The sequence below is a fragment of the Molothrus aeneus genome, chromosome 2 (genome assembly GCF_037042795.1).
Source record: "Molothrus aeneus isolate 106 chromosome 2, BPBGC_Maene_1.0, whole genome shotgun sequence".
Taxonomy (NCBI): Eukaryota; Metazoa; Chordata; class Aves; order Passeriformes; family Icteridae; genus Molothrus; species Molothrus aeneus.
In genome coordinates this window covers 49516929-49530997 of record NC_089647.1, presented here as the reverse complement: position 1 = coordinate 49530997, position 14069 = coordinate 49516929, and the positions used below count along the sequence as shown (strand labels likewise).

Below are 14069 nucleotides of genomic sequence, written 5' to 3'. Positions count from 1 at the left end.
TTCCTTAAACTAGAATACAGCATTTCAGTCTTCTGCTTTGCCAGTAAATAAAAACATATAGTGATTTTTTTTTCCAAGCTTATTTCAAACCAAGCATTTCTTTTTTTTTATTTCCCTTACTTTACAATGCTTCAATGCAAAGTACATCCTGCAAAGGAGACTTAAAAAAATAAATATTCCACAGTAACCAATACACAGCCAATACACCTTTTCTAAAATTGTTGGCAATTTTAGTATTAGTTATTGTTTTTTTCAGTTAAATATTTTTTAACTGAACTATCTAATGCAATAAGAAACATCCAGAATAATTAATAGAAGAATATTATAAGCAGGAAAATAAGCCACGTGCTCAGCATTACACACCTGTTTTGTCACCTAATCCAAATAGAAAAGCCAGTTTATTTTGTCCCTAAACATTGTTTTCTAGCAAGCTTTAGTTACAAACAATCCTCCAGGGAAACACCATACCAGCTATTCAGCATTATCCTTTCAGATTTGTTACCCTCAAAGATTTAGGCCAACCATTTTTCTGGAGAAGTTTAGCTATCCTGTGCTGCAGGAGAGGTGCCTGCTGTAACAAGCACGTGGCAAGAGATCTTGTAAAAATAACCATAGCTGAGTTGATTTTGAGAAAAGAGTCACCATGGCAGGAGATATTTGAAAGATGTGCAGATGTGGTATTTAGGGATGTGGCTGAGTGGTGGACTTTGCAGTCCTAGGTTAATGGGACTTAAAAAGACTAAAACAGTCTTTTTCAACATCTGTTTTTAACATCTGTGAGGACTTTTTAACTTAGAGGTGTCTTCCATAGTACCAGAAGAGAAACTTCATGGGTTCCAGCTTAAAATTCTCTTGTTATGTCCCCAGTCACTATTGCAATTGTAATATGGCCACAAAATGCCTGATCATAGCTCTATGACTTTCTGACCATATATTAAATAATTTTTGAATGCTATGAAGTATGAATTCAAATGACACAGACTTTGAGAAGGTAAACAACATTGCATTTAAGGAAAAGCATATTGAGTTCTTTTAGAAGTTGGGTGAACTGTTGTAAAACTATTCTTAAAGACTCTAGAGTGATTTGAATTCATTACTTAATCATATCAGTTTTGTACAGTAAACTAATTTTTTTTAAATTACATATTTTTAAAAGAAACAAGGGTAAAATGTAGAAAAAAAATTAGAGAACATGCCCACAAAAAAAAAATGAAAACATTTTGTAAGCTTAATTTTGTTTCAGTCTTGGTTGAAAGAAGCTTACCAAACTGTTGTTTCCACCTGACTGTCGTGCAGCTGTCGATTGTCTAGCTGGGCAAAGAGAGGAAAAAGAACCTGGATCCCTCCAATGGAATGAATGGCGCTGTGAATGGAGTGGGTTACAATAGCTTTCACATCCTAAAGACATAAAATAAAGGAAAAGCTACAGTTAATCTCAATTTTAAAGGACAGTTAAAAGTATAATTCTGCAGCACTTTAACACCAAATTGAGTGTAGACTTTTAAAAATTTTGTTTCAATACCTATACTTCGATTATAATGACTAAACTTAAAGGCAAACATTAAACAGAAAATTTTCAGTAACATGGCAAACTGTGCCTTATAGTATGAAGCCTGTATTTCTTATGGAATATTTTTTCCTTGCTTTAGAAAGGGAGCAAAGAAAGAACAGTTCAAGTGAAAGTTATATTGAAAGCTGACAGAGCACAAAAGAACAATCTCTGTACACTAGTAGACAAATCCTCTGTGTGATGTTCACCCAAGAGTAATCACAGAACATCAGCTTAGCAGCACCAACCTGAAGCATGAGAGCATGGGGGGAGTGTACAAAAATTGAAGGATTCTCCTTTGGTGAGGATTCAAGGCATAGCTGAGCATCGGTGGCCTTCGCATTATAGGTAAAAGCGATGCTACTGGCGAGTTTCCCATCATACAGCACTTGTTTATGGTGTTCAGCCAGATGAATGTCACTCTCGGATTTAAATTTGAATGTGCTCTGAAAAAGACCCAAAAGTTTTACGAAGTAATTAATTTAGACAAATTCCTTGCCACAAAATATGCAAAAACTACATTTGACTTGAGAGAGAATAAATAAACCACTAAACTTCACTTGCATATACCAGTAGCCTAATGCTACTGAACAATGAGATAGATTTGTTTCTATTTAGTCTACACCACATCAACATGTCAAACACATTATTTGGTATTTTACATATTATCTCTCTTTTCGGCATCAATGTTTACAAGCTTCAGAAGTAACTATCTTAAAAGAACACACACTAACCATAAATACGTTAAAATAAAATTTAAGCAAAAAACACGCTAAAAATAAAGAACAAATTAAATATGCTGCATTTTAGTTCATATAAGCTCACTCAAATTAGAATATAAAATGCTATACTATGTTGATTAGAGGAATAGTTATTTTTGAACAACATTAAAAACCATGCTTCATTAACAGTCAGGAGTATACACAAATGAGCCACATAAAATAAAATCCAAAATAAATCATAAATGTCACATTTTACATTAATTTTTTGCAAATTCAGAGCTTTTCCAAGGAAGGCTGAAAATGAACATATCACGATTCATATCTGATCTAAAATTAAGTTTTTTGGCAACACTGAAAAACCAACAAAGCACAAGAAGATAGATTTCTGTCTTTCTGCAAAGCACTGTAAGATTTATTTGGCATATAGCAATTGCATATAACAATCATTTAACAGTGGCAAAAAGACAATTAGTAGTAACAGAGTACAGTTCTGTACTGATACAAGGAAAGCAAATTTATTAGAAATGACCACCATTTTATTACAAATGAAGAAACAAATATATATATATGTATGTATATATACATACATATATAAAATGTTCCTGCTAAAATATTTTCTGAGTCTAAAAATAATTTATTTCTGAGATTATACATGAATCATTTCCCTTGCTTTCACTGCACATAGTGATCACAATCCTCTTTATCCGTTTGATCCTACCAAATATCTCCTTTCTCCCACAGCCTCCTCTTTCTCTGAAGCTATTGGAAGTATCAGCACTGGGGTTTTTGTTATCCATGCCAGAATTAAAACAGGCAATTTATAAGCTATTGGCTTCTCTTTCCAAACAAATCAGAGGTTGATAGCATTGATGTAACCCCATAAACCCCATCCAGACTTTTCAGAGCTCTCAGGGCTGCTGGAAACCCTGAAAAAATTTATTTTGATTACAGCAAAACAGTGGGAAAGCCCACCTGCTCAAGTGACTGACACAGCAATAAAAGGTCTGCTGACTAGCACTCCTTTGTATGTGGGCCAGAAGCTGAGCGGACTGGCCACCTGACTGGAGCTGCTGGAGAGCTCTTGGAGCACATTTGTCTCAACCTTGCACTGTCCCAGCCTTGGTGATGTCTGGGAGAAGGGAGGCTGCAATGCTGAAAAGGTACCAGACACAGGCATCATAACAGAAACCACAACCAGGAAGGGCAAATGCATGTAAATGGCAAATGCATGTAGATGGCAAATCTGTGGTTCAGTCTGCAGCTGGCAATGAAGGATCATATCTTCAGCTGCACTAGGAAGGATGCTGCCAGTAGGTGGAGGAAGGTGTTGCTTCCCTTCTACTTAGCATTGGTGCGGCCACACCTGGAGTTCTGGGCTCCCACAGGGAACCAAGCACTTACTGGAGAGAATGCAATGAATGGCCACTAAACATGGAGGGCGTGAAGCATCTCTCATATGACAAGAGGCTGAGAGAGTTCAGACTCTTTAAACTGCAGAAAAGAAGCAGCAGAGGGGATCTCATATATAAATAACAGATGGGAGATTTAAAAGAAGACAGAGTCAGACTCTTCTCAGTGGTGCCCAGTGGTATGACACAAGCCAATGGGCAAAACTGGAACAAAAAGGCTCCCTCTGAATACCAGAAAACACTTTTTCATGGAGAAGTTGCCCAGCAAGGTGATAGAGTCTCTGTCTTGGGATTTGTTAAAAAACTGCCAGGAGATAGTCCCAGGCAACTGGATCTAGGCGACCTTTTTTGAGCAGGGAGGACCAGAGGACCTCCAGGTTCCAAGGTGCTTCCTACATCTTCAGCCACTCTCTGAGCTGTATTTGGGTTAAGAGTCTGTTTTGGAGGGAAACTCCCAGTGGTCCCCACTTATTACTCTGTTCAAACTGCAAAGCTCTTCAGAACCAAAGAGACTTCTTTCAGGCTGAAACTCAAATATCCTGCAATTGGTGATATTCATTCAGCCCAAAGGATCAGACTACAACCAATCCAAAGTAAAAACACCAATGTAACACACTGTGAGTATTCAGTCCTCAGCACTAAATGATTTAATCTAGAAATGTGTTCCTGTTGTGCTACACTACTTACTGAAGTAGAAATTCCCAAAGAAGGAGTATTATGCTTAGAACTTGAGAGCTGGCTCTCTGTTGATATGGCTGCCTAGATCTCACTTATCAGGAAATGACTGCTACAGATTACAGATTTGTCCTATGGAAGGTAACATTTCACCTCAGAGGGCATTTTAACTATACATAGAGATCTTTGTGCACTTTCTGCAGAGGAAAAACAATTCAGTGATTTCACTGATTTCCAAAGACATCTACATCATGCTTGTTTATATTTTAATGTTTTACCACATGAAAACACTTATTACCCTGAAAATCTTCCATGCCTCTCAGCTTTTTCAGATTCCAAAGCTCATATATTGAGTTTTTCATAACTTGGCTGTTTAAATAAGTCAAGGTGTTTCAACACAAATTCTTACCATTTCATTACCATGAAAAACTTGCAGTGTTCTAAACCAGTTAAGTTAAATCAATTTTATACACAAATTTTGACATTATTCTTCCTCTTCATTGGCAGTGTTTAATATGCTGCAAGAATTTGAGATCACTATTTGAAAGTCAGACACAAATAAGTTATGAATCAACATAATACTGCCTCACACTTTTTGAAGAAAAAAACCCAAGAATTAAAGGAATATTCTGCCATCAAAACCTAACAAAAGTGATCATAAATTGGAAATTCTGGTCTCCTAACCTAAAAGATTATTGTAACAGAATATAAAGAGAGGCTAAAAATTCTGATATATGATACTACTTTATTAACTAGCATTGATCCACAGGGAGAGAAAAGAAATTCAGTATATGCGCATACTGTACTGGGGACTTGGGAAAATACATCCACAGGATGGTGTAGAGGCTCTTGTGCATATGCAACTCTGAGGTCTGGCACAAGCAGTGTGAGGGCATCAAGAGAGAAAGAGCGAGCCATGGATTTAAAAAATTCTATATAAGGTAAAAATACATATACAGGATCCATATAAAGTATGTTTGTGGCTCCTACAGGAATAGGAAGTAACAGAGAGAGATAAGAATTACTCCAGCACTGTATTCTCCAGTAAAATAATCTGTGCTTGATCAGGAACTGCTTGAATACCAGCAGCTCTCCCACTTCCTTTAGCAGCAAGACTGTAGCTTTTTTATTTACTATTCACTACATATTGCCCTTGTAGGTTCAGCAATTGTGCATAAAATATTTTCTTGTACTATATAATTGGTTTAAGCAAATCTGAATTTTTGGTGCTGTTTTGTGTCTGTGTTCACGAATTACTGTATTCTTACTCCAACTTACGTGACAAAAAGATTGTTATTGCAGCACTGATCAAAACCAAACTCAGAAGCAACATATGGAATGATCTGATAACTTGCTTTGAAATGCCTATGGGAGGGTTAGGAGGAGTGGCACAGATTTGACAGGGCTATTAGAACAGGGCTTTGAGAAACATCCTTTTATAAATAGCAGAGATGCATCTGATACCAGTGTTTGCTTCCTCTCACATTACCTCCCCTGCCCCTCCATTCTGTTTATCAGCCCCTCGGGATCCCAGCACAGGCAGGCTCTCCTCTCCTTGCTGCCTGGGAACAGGATGGGCAGCAGGGAAAGCACAGTGAGAGCAAGGATGATGCTCTCATTTCCTTTTTCTTTCTTCAATCTCCAACAACTGAAAGGGTCCACAGAGCATGTAAAAGTCCTGTTCAGCAATGGCAAGGCTCAAAATGAACGTGCTTTATTAAAGATAAAACCTGGTTATGCAAATATTGAATTGTAATATGTTTCTACTAAATATAGTTTCAAATTCCAAGATATATTATGGATTAACTTGGGAAGACTTAATGGGGAAGAGACAAATCATATAGTTCTATTGCCAGTGTATTTCCTCTCTTCCCCTTAAACATGTGATTATGAGCAATTTCTGTTCAATAGTTACTAAGAGTGTCAGTTTCTCATTATTGCTTCTCACACAATGTAAGCTTTTCTTTTTTAAAGAAAGCCTTTTGCTACAAGTGAAAATGTAGTATTTCAAACTAAAACATCTATTTGCTTAACAAATAAAATTTTATATTAGGGCATGCTGGTTATAACCAAATGCACTCATAAGAACATGCTGAGCAAGATCAGCATGGAAGGACTATGAACTGTTTCCTGTGTTACTATACTCTGTAGAAGAATGTCATGTGCAATAAATAATATGAACATTATATATAAATATACAACTGTTTGATACACATAATAAGTAAGACTTATTTTAATGACTTCTCTAGTCAATCCCAAGACCTGTTGCTTCTACCTGCACCACAGAACAGGAGTGGGACAAGGTGCAACAAATTCATTTTTATCTGTAGATCAAGCTCTCACTTTTCCTGAACTTTGTGGCTTTGCTGTCATCCACAACATTGTTTACTCTGTATATTAACAGATATGTGCAAACTCTCCTATATGCTTGTTGATTATGCAGATTTCTCTGTTTTCCAGAGGTTTTAATGGCAGTCATGGTAGACTAGGGGCATTATGAATGATTGTGAGGGCAGCTGAATGAGAGGCAAAATCATAGTCCCCTCTCATGAGCAAAGTAGGTAGAGGAATGGTCACTTCCCCTAAAAAATCAGGTTCTCAGATATAATGGACTAAAGTATGAATTTAAATCAAAGGAACTGCCTTTCTAATTTCCTTTCTAACACATTATACTGTGTTAGAAAGGAAAAAAGACGTGTATGAAGATTATGACGATATTTTCAAAAAAAAATCTCAACTATTTTGAATAATCCTTCTTTGGCAGAAAAGTTTGGCACAACTAGAGTTTACAATTCATCTGGGGTCTTTTTAGGAAGAAAAAATTATTTTCCCCATTCACTAAGAGTACTAACAATTAGAATGAACAGGAAATGTAGTGAACTACTTAAGAAAAGTTTCTGAAAGGCCAGTTTGCATCAGCAAGTTGAGTAAGAGCAAGAACATTATCTCTAATATTCAGGAAAACAAGCTATATGTCAATTGAGGCTCCCTTACACTATTAAATCCCATCTGAAGTATTCTGAACTGGTGGACCTTTGCACTAGTTCAGAATACTTCAGCACAGAATCTGAAAGGATTTACAGAAATAACCTTAAATGAGATGTGAAACAGGCAGGCTTTGAGTGAAAGCTACAGTTGGTGCCCTGAAATCTCTAAACTACAAGACATGGTTCCTTTTCTGGTTGTGAGTAGATCTTGTGTTGGAAAAGGGTCAAAAAAAGTCTTTGTTTTCTTATTTTTGGGGGGAATAAGAAAGTCAAAGAAATAAATGTTATTTCCAGGGTACTGCTGGGGGAGCCTGTTCTTTTTAACTGGTCTTAAATAGTAAAATATATATTCAGATTTTTGGACAAGGAAGAAAATTCCTTCAGAGAGCAAGGGGCCATTAACTGCTCTGTGTACATAACCCAAATCCAAAACCATGACACAATGAAAGAAGAATTTCCCCAAAATATTAAATATAGATGACATTTTTGTAAAAAAATCACTAAGAAGCTATATGTGTGCAGAAAGGTAGTTTAGGGAAGCCTATGAATCAAGCAGGGCAATTTGACAACTGTAATAAGGTTAGAGCAGTAACTATTGAAAATGTCATTTAGCATGAAAGCTCATATCCTTATCAATCCCTTCAACAATCAGAAAATATTACATAATAATTTGCACTTCTTGAAACACATGAAAGATTTATTCCTGTTTGATATCACTCCAGTATGTTTCTGCACACTGGAATCCTTTATGAATTTAATAAATTCATAAAGGTTCTTACATTTGTTATTAAGTATAAGACTACATTAATTTCTTTTGTATGACCAAAAAGTATTTGCGGAAATATTTGCCTATACAAAATAGTGTACAAAGTTTGGAATAAAATACTCTTTGTTTGCACAGCTGATGGACCTTTCATAACTGACTTAATATTTTTAGTTTCAAGGCAGATTTTACTGTCATAAACTATGGGCAATAGACTACTACTTCTCCAAGTAATCTTGATATACATGCGCTTATTCACCCCACACAGATACATACTTTTTGGTGGTTTGACAGGAAATATGTTTTCTGGGATGCTGTGGTCAGGCCAATGGGTGCTCAGATTTTAATACTGGCCCCTAATGTGGCCATTGGGACATTGGGTCCGCCTCTGAGCACACGGGGTTAAAGCAGGGCTCTCCCCTGGGGGGCTCTCTTGGGTTCCGGTCAGGGAAAGGTTCAGAGCTCCCCTGCCCGGCTGCGGGCTGGGCGGGGCAGGGGCAGCCATGCGGCCGGGTGAGGTAGGCCGGGCCCTGGACAGAAGGGAGGGGAAGGCCCCTGCAGGATGGAAGGGTGGAGGAGCACTGAGAGGCATCGGGCAGCCACCCCCAACCCCCCCCCAGGAGAGACAGAGAGAGAGCCTGTGCCTGTGTTACCTTGAAATTTAATAGTGCCAGGCTGAGAAGGGGAAGGGGGGGGTGGCAAGAAGGTGCCCGGCTGGGCAGCCGTGGGAGTTCTGGACAGACAGAGCCTGAGATTTTTAACTCTTTTCTTGGATGATGGAAACCTTACAAATGCTAATCCTCCTGGAGCTGAATGAGAAGAGAGAGATGAGATAAGAGGAAATGGGCCACGAGAGAAATAGAGAAGAACTCAGGTGGAAGAGATGATGGAGTGGCTTTTGCTGGACTCTTTTTGTGTAGCCGTGGACAGAGCCATGTTTCCTTTTGATACAGAGACTGCATTCTAGGGGGAGGCAATGCCCCAGGACCAAGAGGGTTCAGTGTGGGTACCCCTCAGCCCCAGGGGCTGAAAAATACGGGGGGGACAGATGTCCCAAAGTTGAGACTGTGCCTTTTTGGAGTGGGACGAAGCATCCTTAAAAGTTGACCCTAGAAGCAGCTCTGGTCCGTGTTCAGTGGTGAGAGCGCTGGACATGAAAGGAAGAGGTCACCATTGGCACAAGAAGGATTCCTTCTCCTCTTGATGAACTGAGGATTGAGTATTCTGAAGGGTGGTGCCGGACCGAGAGTCAATGATTTGGGGGATGTATTGTATTGGGAATTTGGTGGGGAGGAGGAGGAGATGTATTTGTGAAGTTTTCATTTTCCTTGTGTTTCTTTTTTTTTTTTTTTCCCCTAAGTGGGAGCCTGCTTTGCTTATTCCTGGTCGCATCTCACAGCAGAAACCAGGGAGAGGGTATTCTCATGGGGGCACTGGCATAGTGCCAGTGTCAAACCATGACAATACCATAAAAGATATTTCCATCTGCCTCTGTCATTCAAGTGCTAGCTGTAATCAAATGATGAAGAGTATGCATTTTCTACACACAAAACTAATATTATTATAATCTAAATGTTGATTTTTACTTACCGTATTTAAAAGTTTTTATCTTCAGAGTATATGATATATGTTGAAAAACTGAAAGACTACTTTGGATGAAACCACAAATTTCAAAAATTAGAAAAAAGAAAAGTTGGGAATACCTGATAGTATAAACTGAAATTCATTATTGTTTACCTAGGGTTAGATTAATTTTCAAGTATTATCTACAAAGGCGTTTTTACAGATTTCTGTGAAGTATCTGTGTTGTTTTTCTTGATGAAATAATACAATACAAAACCATTCCAAGACATATATCTGACCAGAGATCTAAGTTTATGTATGCATCATTAATTTGTCCAGTCTTCCCCTCAATGTCAGAGACAAAGCATGACTAAAAAAAAAAGCTCAACTTTTACCTTAACAGGACTGCATGAAACCGTGCATTTGAACAAAATTGTTTTATTATGCCTTGTTGAATGTTAATCTGCTTTAACTCAGGATTTTAAACACAAACAGTAGAGAAGAAAGTTATTTCTCTGCTACTCAGTGCACCAAATACAAAATTTCTCTAATCTGATTATGACTCAAAGTAATTAATTTCCCTTACAAATATATTTCATTTATGCTTTAAACAAAACTTTCGTCTTTCAAAAAGATGGTAGAAAATTAGGGTTAGTTAGGATACTTGAAAAAGTAGTCTTATGTTGCTGAAAACAAATCACATTAAAAAAATCTACGTGATTCTAGAAGGAATATTCATGCTTCACATATCTTCCAACTATATCTCTCAATCATTTTATTTTTCCAGTTTTATGCTTTTAAAATCGGGTATTACCTTATATCCAGGTCCTAACTGATGTATTGCAAAAATCTGTGCTGGGTTGAGTGCTTCAGTGAATACATACACTGCTCCAAGCTGGCCACAGAACACTCTATTTGCATCAGCAGTCTCCGAAGATCCAAGAAAACATTTATCATAGCTCTGTAGCAGAAAGAGGCAGTTAATAACGAAATAATATTAATGCACAGCTACTAAAGCCACAAATAAAAGGAGACTGGAACTAAAAAGATAAACTGACCATTATCAATCCTTTATTACTACCCTGTGGTTAATAACTTAATTTTGAATACTGTAGCATTAACTGTTTTAGAGGTCCTTATGACTGGCTGCTAGGATTTGTTTTCTATTAATTGGTCAACATACAAGAGAGAAAATGAGAATAGTACTTTCAAGTACAAAATAATCCCCCCTATTGCCTTCTAGGAACGTGACACACTTGAACTTCCTCTGAGTAATTGTACTCAGAGCTCCTACTGCTAATACACAAGAACACACGCTGGAATACCTTCTTCTTTCGCTGCAATGCCAATAGAGCTAAACACCTCTAGAAGGCAAAAAGGAAACAAATAGAGATTTTCTAATTTGCAGGTGTTGCATATTTTCCCTCTCTGATCACAGTCTATAATGATTTGGTTTGACCTTAAATCCTCTTCTGTCTTATTCTATACACACAAGGGTTGTTATTTTCCATTCTTTCTTCCAAAAACTATCCCTCCCTTCTGCTCTTAACTATCCCTGCCTTTCTGTCTGTCCACATCGTATTATTTCAGATTAGGAGTGATTTTTTTTGTGGCTATTTTGCAAAGATTTGGTGAAGTTTTCAGGTGCTTCCAAAAAACCAGTCTAGAACAAAGACCCGAGAAACCAGAAAACATGATGCAGCAAAAAAAGGACAACAGGAAGAAGCTCAAGGATCTTTGAAAGTTATTTTCTCAGCTTCCTTGAGTCATTGGTGTTTTATTGAACAGGAACAAGGGTCTGACATCACTTTTGAGCTGAGCAAATAGAACCTGCATTAGGAAACTTGCTTTTTCATCTGGCTTAACTGCTGAGTTTTACCTTGAGGAAAACTTTTGTCAGTTTAGGGAACAAAATCAAATATGGTGAACTGTTACAGCAACTGGTCTAGGAGAATAGGCTGTTAACAAGGAAAAAGGGACTCAGGTGTAAGGACAGACAAAGATCTGGAGCTCAGCTTTAAGAACAGGTGAGGGAAGAAGTATCCAGGATTTTGTCTACCATTATCCTCCTTTGATTTACATCTTTTAATTTTTTTCCCCTCAGAATTTTTATTCTTTTAAGCAATTTTAACAAAATTTTAAAACTTTTTAAAACTTCTGGCAAAAACCTCTACATGAAAATTGATTCACAAAGTCATAGCCAGGATGTACAGTGCAAAAGATGAATTAAACAGATTCCTTTGACTCCTGGTAAACCTAATGGCAAAATTTTATAAAAATTTTCAGTTACTTTGCTCAAGTCCTGCTTAGCCTTGAAGGCTTTCATGACACTGTGCCATTACTGTCAGAAAGTGTTACATCAATTAATGTTGAGCAATTGCCCTTTCCAATGGTTTTTTGAGGAACTTGTCAGAGCTACTGATGCCACCTTTTTCCTAGTTGATACTTAAATATTCTGAGACTACATTCCTGCCCATTATAATGGTATTTTCCTGGATTCCTCTAGTGACCATTAATTGTATAACAACTATTGTAGCTCTAAACAGATTCTGAGTTCTAATTATAGTTAAGATCTAGGCTTGTTAGCCTCTAGTAATTTCCTTTTCTGTCTTTTTTTTCATTCTTTCCCATTTCTGGCACTTCATTTTTGAGTAGGTGTTTCCATTATTTTTAATTGGAGGGGAGGGCTAACTCCTGATTTCCTGTAATTTTATCCATTTCTGTTCCAGGTGCCAAGCAATTTGTAAGCATGAGTTATACCTTGCCACGCATGTCACTTCACCTTTTTGCCATAATCTCAAACTATATTTACCCCTTGGAATATAAACTCAATGAGTCCTTTATCACTAGCTATGGTACGTTGTATAGGACATGAAAACAATAAATATTGGCACTGATATGATTTTATATTTCATTAAATAGTAGTAATGAATTCAGAGCCAAAAATGGCTCTATAAAAACAAAGAATCAGCAGCATTCAAAATAGAAACAGCTAATACAAAAATGTTTATAATGTCTTCGCCTTTTTCCTCCAAAGTTGTATCTTCCCTCTAACATTTGGGTGAAGCATACTGCAAATATTTAATACATGGAGGCTCAATAAAATGAAAACATATCTCTTACTTCAACATAAATTTGTGAAGAATGCAGATCTGAACCTGTAATGAGTACATCATGTAACATCCTATATCTCCCTGGCCACATTACAGAAATAGTTAAGAACCCAGTAAATTCATGGCCTTGTATAAATAAGAATAAATTCTAAGAAATACAAGAAAAAATAATTTAAAACAAATGAATAGAGAAGCTTTTTTTTTAGAGCTTCACTGTTTTTTCCCCCTCTATCTTTACTTCCATATTTCCCAGGCGACATATGAAAATGGTAGACTGAGGATTTCTACAGTTCTTGCTTGGATACAAGAGGTAAATTTCGGATACTGAAAAAGCCCTCACAAAAACATTAGAGAATGGTAATGCAAAATCAGTCAGGGAAAAAAATAAAATAAATTTGCAATATCTGCCAAGACAAAACTTATGCTTAAAAAATTATATTAAATTCAGTTCCTTAATGTTAAACTCAATAATGTAAATGTAATGAATATTTTACTAGTCTAAAAATATGTTTAATCATAATACTTATTGCTCAGTGGTAATTTGACACAGTGAGCAAATGAAAAATCTTGTCATCAGTACATTTAGCAATTTTAACACTCCATCTTGATTATATTACAATATTCATCCATAAAGACTGAACAGTCAGATGCACTTAGTCAATATGCAGCTCCTGACCCCTTCTGTTTTCAGAACTTGTACTGTTAAATCTATCAGTGTAAACTACATAAATACTTATGCTCAACATGGGGTATAAAGAAAGAAATATTATTGCCTGATTTACGCAGTGTTTTCTTTTCCTCCAACACCATTATGGTAAAGTATTATACTGACATCTTCCAGGACACTAAAACTATATCCAAGTGTAAGGGTATGAAGGTAGATGTTAACAAATGAGCTGGATAATTGCTCAAGACTTTTCAAGGGAATACTTCTAACAATTCAAAGAAAATTCTAATATAGTTAAAACAAGAGCTTCTCTTCCTAGGTAATGCAAAATAGTAAGAAGTCTACGTACACACTCCTCTATTTTTCCTTTATGTATTTTACGCATTTGCATTCACACAGCTTTCCTGAATTTCTTGATCTTTTTATTCTACTTCCTACTATTAACAGAACAGATTTTTGTTATTAAAAAATAGATAGCTAATGATAACTAGTGTCTTTCATAGCTTAGACTATTATCCAGTGGACAAAATAAAAACCTTAGCACATATTTAAGACTTAAATACTCTAAATCTTGGCAAACCAATTTCACCTTAAGAAAAAATAGTACTTTTGTGCATGAGA

At 36.6% G+C, this 14069-nt stretch overlaps 1 protein-coding gene across 5 annotated transcripts in view; it reads right to left on the bottom strand.

Annotated features, from left to right (window-relative positions):
- NBEA (neurobeachin) overlaps positions 1-14069 on the bottom strand; it is a 458842-nt gene that overhangs the window by 344144 nt on the left and 100629 nt on the right. For all 5 annotated transcript variants that reach the window (XM_066544903.1, XM_066544904.1, XM_066544902.1 and 2 more), the window contains exons 8-10: positions 10483-10629; positions 1798-1995; positions 1265-1398 (exon numbers count right to left, since the gene is read on the bottom strand). In XM_066544903.1, coding sequence (XP_066401000.1) covers positions 1265-1398; positions 1798-1995; positions 10483-10629 — 479 coding nt within the window. The remainder of the gene's footprint in view (positions 1-1264; positions 1399-1797; positions 1996-10482; positions 10630-14069) is intronic.